This window comes from Oncorhynchus tshawytscha, linkage group LG02, assembly GCF_018296145.1.
Source record: "Oncorhynchus tshawytscha isolate Ot180627B linkage group LG02, Otsh_v2.0, whole genome shotgun sequence".
Classification (NCBI taxonomy): domain Eukaryota; kingdom Metazoa; phylum Chordata; class Actinopteri; order Salmoniformes; family Salmonidae; genus Oncorhynchus; species Oncorhynchus tshawytscha.
This window is the reverse complement of record NC_056430.1, coordinates 26,152,070-26,166,794: the sequence shown is the minus strand read 5'-3', so window position 1 is coordinate 26,166,794 and position 14,725 is coordinate 26,152,070. Positions and strand designations below refer to the sequence as shown.

The window sequence follows — 14,725 nt, the reverse complement described above, 5'->3', positions numbered from 1 at the left end:
GTATTGAAAAAAATTCATGAAACAACTCACCTGGAGAGCTGCCCTGGCTGGTGGCACTAGTACTGCTCACACTATCCTCTACCCAGGAGACGTACGCAAATGAGTCTCTCTTGTGTGGTGTTCCAGAAAAGGACAGGCTCTCCTGCAACAAACAAAAGCACAACAGAAATTGTCGGGATCTTTAGCTTTTCGTTCATTTTGAGTGTGTCATTATTATATTGACATGACCTCTATGTGATGGTGTGCTGTATGCTAGTGATTGACGGTCGAAAAAGAGGGGCACCTACCAGTCCCGTGTCGTACTCTTCAATGCCCTCGTTATCGTGTTCCTCCACCACGCTGGCGAAGCTGCTGGCGTTGGATGAGGAGCGGGACAGATCCTGGGCCTCAGGGATAGAAGGGGCCCTGCAACACATGGCCAAACTACACACCAGGGTTACTCTGACGACTCTAGTGCGCACACACGCACGCACGCGCACACACACACACACACACACACACACACACACACACACACACACACACACACACACACACACACACACACACACACACACACACACAAACGTTCTTCAGCATGGGCTTGACAGCACTATTAAGTACTGTCTATTCACCTGTTCTTTGTTGTGGGCATCTCTGGTGAGCTCTGATTAGATGAGTTCTCTGATTTGGGGTCCTGGGAGATGTGTCCACTGTCTGGAGTCCTCTGTGTGCTTGGGGACACTTCCCGACTGAGATAGGAGGGGATAGAGAGGTATCAGGATGGGCTCATAGACATTACTGCTAATCAGTAGAGGCTCCTCAGAGGAGGAAGTGGAGGACCATCCTCTTCCATGTATTTCATAAAAATAAAAATAATAAAACACTGAAAAGTTATGCTTTTTAGATTAAACTACACTACATATATTCACATCACCAAATAATTGATTAAAACACAATGTTTTGCAATGAAGGTTTACAGTACTGTGTAAGGTAGCACCATGGTGTAGCCATACGACAGCTAGCTTCCGTCATCCTCTTGGTACATTGACTTCAATAGAACACCTAGGAAGGAGGCTCTTGGTTCTCACCCCCTTCCATAGACTTACACAGTAATTAGGATATCCTCCAACCTATCAGAGCTCTTGCAGCATGAACTGACATGTTGTCCAACCAATCAAAGGATCAGACAAGGAATCTAGTACTGAAAGCATAAGCTACAGCTAGCTAGCACTGCAGTACATAAAATGTGGTGAGTAGTTGACTCAAAGAGAGAGAAAGACAAATGCATTTCTTCAAAAATGAAGAAAGAGAAGCAAGAGAGAGAGAGAGAGATACTTTTTTTTCACTTTCACTTACTTAGCTAGCAAATGCCGGTGGCCAGTTTAGTTACTCAAACACCCGGCTCAAACAAAGGGATGCTATGTTAGCTAGCTGGCTATGACTATCCAACACAAGACTTGAACTCTTCCAAGTCAAGGTAAGGTTGTCAAGGTTTTATTAATTTATTGCCACCAGGGCCTGATGGTGTAACTGCTTACTGACTATACACTAACGTTACTGCATAATTGTAGCAGGTTTACTAATGCACTAGTTCTATTAGCTATGTTCACTAGGACGTTACTTTAGCTAATATGGGGACAACGATGTAGTATGTGTGTAGTGGTTATGAAATGGTTTGGCTTGGAAAGGTTTTTCCGCCTGGTCACATACAGCTGATGTGTTGTTCATTGAAGTCCACACACAAGGTGAAAAGGTGAGACGAGGAGAGTGCATAGAGGCAAGAAGGAATACAACGAGGCTGCTATGAAAGTGAACTGTGTTTATGCGTGATCAGGGGTGAATTCATTCCGCCGATTCTGTTGAAAAACGTTTCTTTTAAACGGGGGATAAAAATACCTATCAGAGCTCTTGCACCATGAACTGACATGTTGTCAAATCAATCAAAGAGAATCAGTCTAGTACTGAAAGCATAAGCTTCAGCTAGCTAGCAGTGCAGGGCAAAAAATGTGGTGAGTATTTGACTCGGTTATGATATGAAGGTTTGGCTTGGAAAGTTTTTTTTGCCCGGTCACAGACAGCTGATGTGTTGTGCACTGAAGTCCACAAGCGAAGGGAAAATGTGAGATGAGGAGAGTGCGTAGCTGCGAGAAGAAATTAGACATTGATCAAAAGGATCATGCTGTTTCTATGTGGCTGCTAGGAAAGTGAACTGTGTTTGTATGTGATCAGGGGTGTATTCATTCTGTCGAACAACTTTACTTAAATGGGATAAACATACCTGAATTTGTCTAATAGAAACACTTGTTTGCAACTGTTGGACTAATGATTACACCCTAGATAAGCTAGATGCAGACAAGAGTGTGCAAGGCGGTATTGAATGTGTCACTGTCTGTCCATGTGTCACTGTCTGTCATCTCACTTTTTTTCCGACCTGTGTTTTAAACTTTCATTCATGTAGCAACCTCATGATTGATATAGGAGGAAGTGGAGTATCATGTGGTAGCCTAAACCTATCGATGTTACTGTCACGCCCTAACCGTAGAAATCCTTTTATTCTCTATGTTTGTTTGGTTAGGGTGTGACTCGGGTGGGAAAGTCAACAACCCACTACAAACGGACCAAGCAGCGTGGCCAGGAGGAGCAGACAGAGTGGACATGGGAAGACATTCTGGAAGGAAAGGGATCCTGGGCGTGGGAGGAGATCCTGGCTGGAAAGGATTGCCTGCTGTGGAAGCAGGTGGAAGCAGCGAGGAAGGCGGAGGCAGCTAGTAAAGGGGCCCAGTGTTACACAGGTCACGGCTGGCAAGGAAGACCGGAAGGCCACTCCAAAAAAATGTGTGTGGGGGGGGGCACGCGGTGAGGTTGGCGGAGCTAACTCCCCGTGCTCTCGGTAGGGAGCGTGGTACTGGTCAGGCACCATGTTATGCGGTGAAGCGCACGGTGTCACCTGTGAGACCTGTTCCGGCTCCATGTTCGAGGCCTCCAGTGATGATCCATGGCCCGAAGCCTCCAGTGATGATCCATGGCCCGAAGCCTCCAGTGATGATCCATGGCACGAAGCCTCCAGTGATCCATGGCACGAAGCCTCCAGTGATGATCCATGGCACGAAGCCTCCAGTGATGATCCATGGCACGAAGCCTCCAGTGATGATCCATGGCACAAAGCCTCCAGTGATGATCCATGGCACGGAGCCTCCAGTGATGATCCATGGCACAGAGCCTCCAGTGATGATCCATGGCCCGGAGCCTGCAGTGATGATCCATGGCCCGGAGCCTGCAGTGAGGATCCATGGCACGAAGCCTCCAGCATTGATCTGCGGTCCGGAGCCTCCAGCGACCGTCCCCAGTCCAGGGCCTGCGGAGAGGGTCCCAAGTCCAGGGCCTGCGGCGAGGGTCCCCAGTTCGGGGTCAGCGACGAGGGTCCCTGCACCAGAGGCGCCACCAAAGTCGGGGGAGCCAGAGGTGGAGCAGGGACTGCGTCCCGCACCGGAGCCGCCACCAAATATAGATGTCCACCAGGACCCTCCCCTATAGTGTCAGGTTTGCGGCCAGAGTCTGCACCTTTGGGGGATAGGGTACTGTCACGCCCCTGACCGTAGAGATAATTTTATTCTCTGTGTTTGTTTGGTCAGGGTGTGACTGGGGTGGGAAAGTCTAGGCTTTCTGGTTCTTTGTTTTTGGCCAGGTATGATTCTCAATCAGGGACAGCTGTCTATCGTTGTCTCTGATTGGGAATCATACTTAGGCAGCCTTTTTTCCTTTTCTCAATTGGTGGTTGTTTTCTTTGTTAGTGGCAGGTATAGCCTTTACAGAGCTTCACGTCGTTTTGTTGTTTCTTGTTTTGTTGGCGACATTTAAAAATAAAATAATTTACGCTTACCACGCTGCACCTTGGTCAGGTCATTTCCTTGATGACGATCGTGACAGTTACATTGAACTGGGTGAATGGAATATGAATGACAGTCACCTAAACATGCTGTAATATAAATAAGCCGTGCTCATAAACAACACTGACCGCCACTGCCACTATAATGTATATCAGTTTATCGATGGGAAGAGTCAAACACCAACACGTCTCTCCAGTCACCTGGCATATCTTTGAATGCCTCATCTCTTTACCCCAAAGGTTGTGTGTTCGAATTGAGTCGGTGACAACTTTAGCATCTTAGCTAATAACCAACTTTAGCTAAACACAACAATGCATTTTCCAAGTACTTTAGCATGTTAGCTAGCCATACTCTAACCCTAACCTTAACATATCCCTAACCCTTAACCTATCCCTAACCTTAATCTACCATTAACCTGCTAGCTAACATTAGCATGTGTCGCCATGTTAATAACGCAATAGCGACACAGTTGACCGCCATGCAGAGTGACTTGGGGCATTGGACCATACTTCTGATATGTTTCATTTCTCCATCTCTTTCTATGCTTTCTCTCTGACACCCCATTTTCCTCTTTCTTCTCCGGGTAGCTCAAGAAGCCCTCCTCTCACCTCCTCTCCTGCACCTCCTGGATGTTCTCGATCCCGATGGCGCTGCTCCGTCTGGCACTGAAGGGCCCAGACTTCTTCCTGGTGGGGCTCTTCCCAGGTATGATCAGAGACTGGGGAGGAGTGGCTAGGTTAGTCAGCCACAATACTATATTCCTCTAGCATGACTTATATAGTAAAAGACAGAGGCTACTGTAGGGCTATAATACACAACTCGGCCTGTTTTACATTCAGTGAAAACGTGAACTCCATTCAAATAGGCATTTGTTGAATGGCATTTGTTGAATGTCATTGAGATTCTACAGCACAATGACTCAAATGCCTTCAGTATTTGATACTTGCTATCTGCAACACATGAGAAACATTATGGGGGAACTAAAATGAAGTGACAGTGGCTTGTTGGTGAAAGACTATTTGAGCTACTCCATCATTTTGTATGAGTGAAAGAGAGGAATTGATATACAAAGGTAATAAACCAGTAATTATTTTCACAGACCTTTCCACTTTTGTGACGGATACTCTTCATAAAATCTTATTACTTAAATTATAGCTTTCTTACAACCCAGTGGTTTTACCCCACACTTGAGATGTAGAAAATGATTGCTTTATAAATGGCTATAAAAATATTGGTTTCAGCAGAAAGCAACAGTAATTGAGTCATGCAAAGAGACATAGAACTACACAAGTAAGCGAAGAAAAGAGCAGAGAAATAGCACATTAGAAGGGAGATTTATACATGAACCTCTTCTATTGTTCCTATCCCTATGGCACTGCCGCGACGTCCATGATATCTACTGGGACTTTTCCCTGGGACAAGTAATGACTGAACCACACAGGGGAGGAGGAAGCAGAGAAAGAGAAAGGGATAAAGAGAAAGAGGATGAGAGTAGAAGATACAGTAATACCCCACAACATTTCATGCAGCAGGTACCATTTGAACAGCAAGGTACAAATTAGAATGTGAGCTCACAGTACACCATAAGACACAGAAGACAGGAGACATATTTAGCACATATTGAAAGATCATTCATATTGAAAGGCCATTCATATTGAAAGGCCATTCATATTGAATGGCCATTCATATTGAAAGGCCATTCACATTGAAAGGCCATTCACATTGAAAGGCCATTCCTATTGAAAGGCCATTCACATTGAAAAGCCATTCACATTGAAAGCTGGACTAAAGTTAGAGACCACAGAGTGCGGAAGGAAATTGAATAAGATACAGCTTATGGGCAGAATAGCCCGTGTAGCTTGGTCTCAATCTTCTTTCCTTGTAATGACAATGAACAAACACAAGGAGGAGTTTGTCAAATCACAAAGTGGACCCGTTTAAATAGGTAGATGAGAGGTAGAGAGATGGAAAGGAGGGACTGGCACAATCCAAAGGGCAGATTTACTTTTTGGAATGTAGGAAAAAGTAATTAGTAAACCAACAGTGAACCAACAGCTATTTCTTTGAATTGCATGCCAGAGTACTTGCAACCTGTAAAGTGACACAAAGTGGAAAAAGATGCATGCATACACTTCTTATCTCGAAAACTGCCTGCCATGTACAGCTCCATGCCAGACTGGCTTCCTGCAGCGCCCATTTAACACACATGACAGCACGGTAACAAGGGAGGGCAAGGTAACACTCATGACACCAAGGTAACAAGGGAGGGACTCTGGGTAGTCTGACAGCTAAACTCATCTCTTCGCAAATGGCTCTCAGGTTGCCAGAGAAAGCAAATCAAGCCTCACAATCTTATGAGACGCAAAAGTCCACAAAGTCTATGAAGTGGCACAAAGGGTTAAAGGTTCTTTGAGATCATTCACATAAAATCAACTTTCCAAAAAGCACACCACCACCTTCTTATAGCCTCAACAGATCTGTGAGCAGATTATACCATCATACCAAGTCCAGTTACATCTAACATCTCTGATCATCTAACAACTGGATTTAACTATATGAAATGAATATGATTTAGGGTTGAGCAAGACTTTGTATGACATGGAAGACACATTTCAGATGAATGTGTTCAGTTGTACAACTGACTAGGTATCCCCCTTTCCCATTCTCATGACATGAAAATAAACACTACTGTAAAATAAACAGTGGTTCATTTGAAAATGCCATGGAAAAAGTTATGGAAAAAGGCAAACTATGGCGGTGACTGATACCATATATGAAACACTGTGTTTAATCAAGGGATTTGAGCACAGGTAGGTGCAGGTGGCCAATGACTATCCCACAGCGGAGAGAGGATAGTGTATGTAGTAGTTGGTATTGGGTGTTGTTAGAGGAGGGTCCGTGTCTACTACAGGGGAGTCAGTAGACAGGCCCACGTGGGCCTCTGGTAATACCAAAAGGGTTACTTACTATCCCTGGGGTTTTGGGGGTCTCGGTAAAGCTGCTACTGAGACTAGTGGAGACAGTGTGTGGCTTCTTGTTACTGAGGCCCATGGCATCCATAGACTGGCTTCTGCTGCGGATCACCCGCTACAGAGTACAGAGAGAGATGAGGAGACACGATCGGTGAGTGTGTATGGACCCTAAACCTCGCCTCAACCACACTAACCCTGAATTCTAATGATAACCTGTGATTGAGATTGTGCAGGACCGTATGTGAACACTTGAGAGCAGTGTAGATCAGTGAGAGGGAAAGAGTCTAAAAGAGAGAACATGTCTTTTAGTGGAGGAGACAGTTCCAGTGCTTCACACTGACAGGTAGGTTTGAATGAAGTCTGAGGGTGGGTATTCAGAGGAGAGTGCATAATAATCCTGTAATGTCTTTCAAGTGTTCAGTAGACTCATCCATGAATGATGTGCAGGGCTGGAGAGAGACTGACAGAGAGTAAGAGAGATGCAGAGAAAGAAAGAGAGTGGAAAAGACAGAGGGAGAGAGAGAGTGAGACAGAGAATAAGAGAGGGACAGACAGAAAGAAAGTGGGAGGGACAGAGAGAGACAGAGAAACGAGAGCAAGAAAAGAGAAAGAGAGAGAGAGAGAGAGAGAGACAAGACAGAGCCAGAGAGGAAGAGAGCAGAGTGGCAAATGTGGAGCCATGCGGGCAGCCTCATCCGCTCCCTAATGAGAGGCCATTACAGTGTTTGTCAGAGACACACAATCACAGCTCCTCCACTGCCATGGCTCACTGCCCTGCCCAAGCTTCACCACCCTAATGGTCATTGATGGAGGACTTATAGTCAGAGTGCTGGATGCACATTGACAGAGACGCTCCCAACTCTCTGATCCTCCTCTGGTCACGTGACACAGTGGGATACGATATGGCAATACCCAATCTTCAACAGCATCAGCGCACTTCCAGAGAGCAAAAACACTTCCTTTTCTGTGCCTTATTTTTCATGCATGAATACCCAGAATCCCTTCCAGGAAATAAAGAAAGCATTTATTTTTCAATATTCAACCTCTCTCATGCAGGTCAAGTGCCCGATTAAGCTTGCACCTCGCATAGTAGGGGGTTACCTTAAAGGACTCAAAGAAGCCCCCTCCCCCCCCAGCCCCATTCTCCAGTTTGTCCTCGTCCCCTCCCAGGCCCATCATGGACTGGCTGTTGATGTGTAGCTCCTCATACAGGGTCTCCAACAGGGCCGACCGCGTGCGCTCCTGACAACAACACATACTCATCAGTCAGAGGATAGTGTCCTCAATAAAAATCAATGACATGTAAACACTCGTGCAGACAATTCTGCAGGCATTCAGTGTACAATACAGTTCAACACATGAACACACACACAGAGACACAAACATGTGCCTTTACAGAGATACAAACAAAGGAACATGAGCTAATAGTCTGCAAACGGCCATGATCCAGTCATTCACCCTCACATACAACATCCACACAGACAGACAGTACGGTAAATGGTGCAGCGAGAGCAGCGTGACTCCGCCCCCACACTGCATAGCATGTCGTGGCACGCTCCTGCTCTCACCTCCAGTTTTGCAAACTTCTCAGCCTTGTAACAGGCATATTCCGCATTGATCAGCTTAGTGAACAGGAACTCATGGAACTCATGACCCTAGAGAAGAAAGGGAGTGATGAGGAAAGTCTGAATGAATATATGTTGTCCCTCTCATGGGCTCACCTAGTTTATCCATTATTTAGATTCATGACTTCTCACCTTTTTAAAGATGGCCGGGTCCGGTAGAGCGGGTCCAAAGAAAGGCACATCATCTCTCGCTGTCACAGACACCTGGAGGGGAAGAAGAGAGGTAGAATGTACCCAAATGACAGTTCATATGACCATATGACACCACTAAATCTGTCACACCCTGACCTTAGAGAGCTTTTTATGTCTCTATTTTGGTTTGGTCAGGGTGTGATTTTGGGTAAGCATTCTATGGTCTTTTTTCTATGTTTTGTATTTCTTTGTTATGGCCGGGTATGGTTCTCAATCAGGGACAGCTGACTATCATTGTCTCTGATTGGGAACCATACTTAGGTAGCTTTTTCCCACCTATGTTTTGTGGGTAGTTGTTTTCTGTTTAGTGTTCTGCACCTGACAGGACTGTTTCGATTTCGTTTTGCACAGTGTTATTTTTGCTTCAGTGTTCAGTTCATTAAAATCATGAACACTTACCACGCAGCGCTGTGGTCCGATTTTTCCTCATCAGACGACGATGACCGTTACAAAATCACATAACACTGACTAGCCTCTATAAACATTTATGAGGCAGGTAATAGGCAGGAACAAGCAGGACAGTTAGTTGCCAGTCAGTTACTGATTGATCTCTAATAAGGAATATGCAGGTTGCCTTGGGCCGAGTCTCTATGTATTGAAATAGGAGGCGTGAACAGGTTTATAGACTGTGAGGAGTCCAACTATCCCTCGGCTAACAGTACCTTGTATGTGACGTTGTCTGAGCAGGCATTCTCCACTTGCACCACCACATAGGCATGCAGGAAGTTGGAGGCTATCATGTCTGGCACAAAGGGTGTGTTTTCCTCCTGAAACAAGATGGCCACGATGTCGTTGCCTATGTGCCTCTTCCTCTGCAACTGCAAACACAATATTGTCACCATTATGGATATAAACTTTACCACTACATTTAAGTCAGCCAAGAACACTTATGTAGATTAATTAAATAGGTAAATACTTCACTAAATGCATAGTCTACTACAGAAACAATTTGTGATTACTAATTGTAAGTATGAAACATCTCTCTACAAGCAGTTTTCATAAATCAGTGGTGCATTTGATGCATATTGAAAGGCATAGGGCGGCCTATAACCCATTCAGTGATTGGAGACTGAAAAAGACAGGACCTTTTTCCCTGTACTGTGATTATAGTCCTCTGCAGCTTAGCTTCCTGCTCTCTAACATGTGTTGACTCACTGATCAGTCACCAGTTTCCATGTTATTCTGCACACCATTGTCAACATGGGGGAATTATTCTACACAGCAGGACCACATGACACCTGTTGATGAATGACATTTACTGCAGGGTAAAGTACTGTCAAAAAATAGCACAGAGCACATTGATTGTATGAATAAAACATCAAGGCAAATATTTATTTTCAGGGATTTATGGATATTTACTCTCTTGTTAGCTGCTGAATTGCTTTATTGTTGTGTATTTTGCCACTGTGTTTTACACATGAAAACAATCCACCATCATTTTCAAGCACTGAAGAAATAAGGAAGAGTTGTTATCGTCATAGAGGCTTTATCTATTTAATAATCTCCTAAAAAAACTAAAGTGAGAGACTCAGGACTGATCACCTGACAAGGTCAAAGGCAGATGTAAGGCTCAAACAAGCTATTTTATACAGTAGTATCATTATTTTGAGCAGGGTTCTTGTGTTGCATGGACGGTCAGTGGGCAGTCTGAGGCCTGTTGTTGATGTTTGCACCCCCCCCCCCACACACACACACACACACACACGTTAGTAGGGGCCAGATGGTACCAGAACATCCACTATGCATGAGAGCAGATGGACAGCGAGTGAGTAAAAGCTGCCATGTATAACCATGGTGAAACACAGACATTCTATAATGAACTCAACACAGGCTCAACACAAGGTCAGCCTCAGCTTTAGACTGCTAGTTGTTTTCCTTCCTCTTCCTCTCAACACATTGTGTCTGTTCATCTTTGCCTTTATGTCGTTGGTGTCACAGTGAATCTCTGATCGTCTTAGCCTACAAGGGTATCTTCTGTGTCTTTACGTGTGTCTGTCTGTCCACGTAGCTCAGATGTTCTGCTCATTCATCTCTTGAGAATAAGAGTCTCATTGGGATGGTTCACCCAGGGGGGCAGGTGAGGTAGCTGAGTTCATTCAAAGCAGCAGGAGAAAGCATCAAGCCAACAAACTGTGTCCTCAAATGAGAAACTACATGTTGCCCCATGTTTATCTTCATGGAAGTGGCAACTCGTCATGAGAAATATCCCCTTCAGATCAAAGCAGACAGGTTCACTGAGCACACCAACAGGAGAAAATAATAACAGGTCTGTTCATGGTGGCTAACACTTGTGGATTTTTTACAAACCGGTACTGATTACCAGTGATGTTTAAAAAAAAATATATATATATATCTATATATATTTTATTTATGAATTTTCAGTTTTACAAACAGACAGATAATGACAGCAAATAATACATTGAGAATACCCCCCCACCCCTCAACTGAAAATAAATAAATAAATAACTACAGATAAATAAATAAATAAATAAATAACTACAGAACACAACATTGCTCTTAAGGAATTGGCACCCTGCTTCAGTGATATTTGTACAGTATAAGGACAATACTCGGCATTAGTGGACCAGGGCTGGTTGCAGGTTGTATGTTGTGTTTCCCATCATCATGTGAAAGATACGCGATAAAGGGTTGCCATATCTTAACAAATGTATTAGATCTGCCAGAGATATCATGTCGAATCCTTTCTACGTTTTAAAAACAGGTACAGTCTCCTTATTCCAAATGTTTCTTTTTACAATAACCATGCCATATTGTAAAGTTTTTTGTTCCCAGTGGGTTGAAGTCGTTAGGCACTGTGACCTGCCTAAAACAGCAGTATCAGGGACTGGTATGAGGTTGCAGCAGTATACTTCTGAGAAAAAAATATCCTGCCAGAATGTGTGCAGTTTGGTGCATGACCAGAAGAGGTGACCCAGAGTACCCTCTGCAGATTTGCACTTAGGGCATATCGGAGAGGCCAAGGGGTAGAGTGAGTGTAATTTAGTACAGGAATAGTGTAGTCTGTGAATCACTTTATATTGAATAAGTTGGTGTCAGGAGTTTATCGAGCACAAGTGAATATCTCAAAGGCAATCAGCCCAACAGTCATCAGTAATTTCCAAACCAAGGTCTTCCTCCCAGGTCTCCTTCAAATGTTGTGTGGATACAGAGTAATGTGCTGTAAAGTGATCTTCAAATCTGGAGATCAAACTCTTGGAGCCAGGGGCGAGGTTCATGAAAATATACAGTTCGTGAGCAGGTGGAATTGCCTCAAAATGAGGTATATTTAAGCGAACGCAGTTTCTTAACTGAAGATATCAGAACAAGTTAGATGCGGGGAGATTGTACATTTCCCTCAACTGTGCAATATTATTGATGTAAAGGTCTATAATAGTAGTAATGCCCTTTCTCTTCCAGAATAAAACGTGTTGTCAGTTAGTGAGGAGGGGAAAGCATGGTTATGGCATATAGGGGTACAGACAGAGGTCTCCGGGAGACCAAATGTTTTCCTTATTTGATACCAACTTTTTGTGTGTTTTTTTTTTGCAAAAAGTTATTGCCAGTAATACCTGTAGGGAATTTAGTTGATGAAAAGATAAGTGCTGGAAGAGAGGTGTTGTGTATATCTTGCTCAATAGCGAGCAATGAAGGGGTGGAGGGATCTACCATGCCAGGGTATGCATCCTGCCAATAAACCAGTGCTCTAGCATTTGCTGCCCAGTAATAATGCTGAAAATTTGGCAGGCTCAGGCCACCTAATCATTTGGACATGATTATATGTTTTTTAGAGATATGGTGTACTCTGTATCCCCACACAAAAGGCAAGATAATCGAATCCAAGGATTTGAAAAAAGCTTTACTTAAAAATATAGGCAGATTCTGAAAGAGAAAGGAATCTGGGGAGTGTAACCATTTTAACCATTATCATGTCGAGTTAGTTCATTTTATAAATCAATTTTAAGGGTCCTTGGGGATGACAGCCCCTAAATATTTAATTTTGTGCCCTGTGATTTTAAAATGTATATTTTTAAGGAAGTCTGGGTTTAAGTCACCTTTAAGAGGCATGGATTCACTTTTATCACAGTTTATAGTGTACTCAGAGAGTTCTCCAAGTGAAATGTTTGCGGTATCTGCAGTGGTCTTTGAGGGGTAGAGGTCTTGATAAAACTTTGTGAAACATGCATTCATTTCTTTTGGGTCCGTAGTAACAGCTCCTGTACTAGATTTAATTATATGAATAGTTCTATATGCCTGTATACCTCTCAGCTGCACACCAGTAGTTTATCCGGTTAGTCACCCAACTCAAAGTGTTTTTGTTTAATCTTTAATAGCATTGGATACATCAGCAGTATCATTCTGGGACATATAGTCCGTAATTGTTTGTTGTTTCGTAATCCGTTTGTTGGTGAAATTGTTCATCATTGAGTAATGTTGGATTAAAGCACCAACTGAATTGAGGCTTTGATCTGCCGAAATCCATTGGTAATAAAACGAGACTGTGATCAGAAATTATTATATTATGCTACTTGGTAGAGGTGACGTTAGATGTCAATTTAGAGTCTGTTAAAAACTAGTCAATCATTGTGTATGATTTATGCACATGTGAGAAGAAAGAATCATCCTTATCCGTAGGGTGCTGTAATCTCCAAATATCACGAGGTTCATTGTTACAATTAAATTATTCAAGACAGTAGTGGAATTCAGTGAAGTGGTAGGGCGAGCAGGAAGCCTATCCATATAAGGGTCCAAAATTCAGTTAAAATCTCCACCTGTAATTAAATGTGTGGTTGATAAATCTGGTAAGAGATTGAAGACATTCCGAAAGAACCCTGGTTTCGGTGCATAAAGATTTACATTTTTTACATGTTGTGATAGAATGTGGCCACAATACTAGGGGTCGCTTATAGTTGAAATGTGTTTGAATGGGATAGTTTTTCAAAATAATATGGCTACACCTCTAGCCTTGGATGAAAAAGTTGATTAATAAATACCCAACTACATTTTAATCTCCATTGCTCTGTATGTTTTATGTGAGTTTCTTGCAGAAACATAATATCTCCAGATAAAGATTTCAAATGGGAAAAAACCTTTCCTCTTTTCAAATTCGTTCTCAAACCTCGTACATTCCACGAAAGAATGGTAATGTCGCCACATCATGGAGAAGTAGTCGAGTTATCCGTAGCCATTAGAAATATTTATTTGGTCCTCAAATACATTAGAATTGTAGCAGTAGGGTTGGCGCAAAACATAAAGAGCAAAGGACAAATGAAAAACACAAAAAAAACATTCTCCACCTCCCTCTCCCATCCACTAACCCAAACGAAGTGGAATATAAATTCCCCCATAAACACTGTGGAACTGTTGGACACTACAGGGAGACATACAGTTGAAGTCGGAAGTTTACATACACTTAGGTTGGAGTCATTAAAACTAGTTTTTCAACCACTCCACAAATTTGTTGTTAACAAACTATAGTTTTGGCAAGTCGGTTAGGACATCTACTTTGTGCATGACACAAGTCATTTTTCCAACAACTGTTTCCAGACATATTATTGCACTTGTAATTCACTGTGTCACAATTCCAGTGGGTCAGAAGTTTACATACACTAAGTTGACTGCCTTTAAACAGCTTGGAAAATTCCAGAAAATTATGTCATGGCTTTAGAAGCTTCTGAAAGGCTAATTGACATCATTTGAGTCAATTGGAGGTGTACCTGTGGATCTATTTCAAGGCCTACCTCCAAACTCAGTGCCTCTTTGCTTGACTTCATGGGAAAATCAAAAGAAATCAGGCAAGACGTCAGGGAAAAAATGGTAGACTTCAACAAGTCTGGTTCATCCTTTCCAAACGCCTGAAGGTACCACATTCATCTGTACAAACAATAGTACGCAAGTATAAACACCATGGGACCAAGCAGCCGACATACCGCTCAGGAAGGAGACGCGTTCTGTCTCCTAGAGATGAACGTACTTTGGTGTGAAAAGTGCAAATCAATCCCAGAACAACAGCAAAGGACCTTGTGAAGATGCTTGAGGAAACAGTTACAAAAGTATCTATATCCACAGT

General features: G+C 43.2%; 1 protein-coding gene across 11 annotated transcripts in view; it reads right to left on the bottom strand.

Annotated features, from left to right (window-relative positions):
• The window catches only part of LOC112218790 (rap1 GTPase-activating protein 1), a 130,108-nt gene that overhangs the window by 3,302 nt on the left and 112,081 nt on the right, over nt 1-14,725 (bottom strand). For 9 of the 11 annotated variants that reach the window (XM_024380008.2, XM_024380017.2, XM_024379946.2 and 6 more), the window contains 9 exons: nt 9,321-9,476; nt 8,599-8,670; nt 8,410-8,496; nt 7,943-8,083; nt 6,837-6,956; nt 4,478-4,587; nt 615-731; nt 288-423; nt 31-142 (listed from right to left, as the gene is read on the bottom strand). In XM_024380008.2, coding sequence (XP_024235776.1) covers nt 31-142; nt 288-423; nt 615-731; nt 4,478-4,587; nt 6,837-6,956; nt 7,943-8,083; nt 8,410-8,496; nt 8,599-8,670; nt 9,321-9,476 — 1,051 coding nt within the window. Of the gene's footprint in view, nt 1-30; nt 143-287; nt 424-614; nt 732-4,477; nt 4,588-5,216; nt 5,298-6,836; nt 6,957-7,942; nt 8,084-8,409; nt 8,497-8,598; nt 8,671-9,320; nt 9,477-14,725 lie in introns of all 11 variants that reach the window. The other 2 variants (XM_024380026.2, XM_024379979.2) reach the window with 2 other exon arrangements.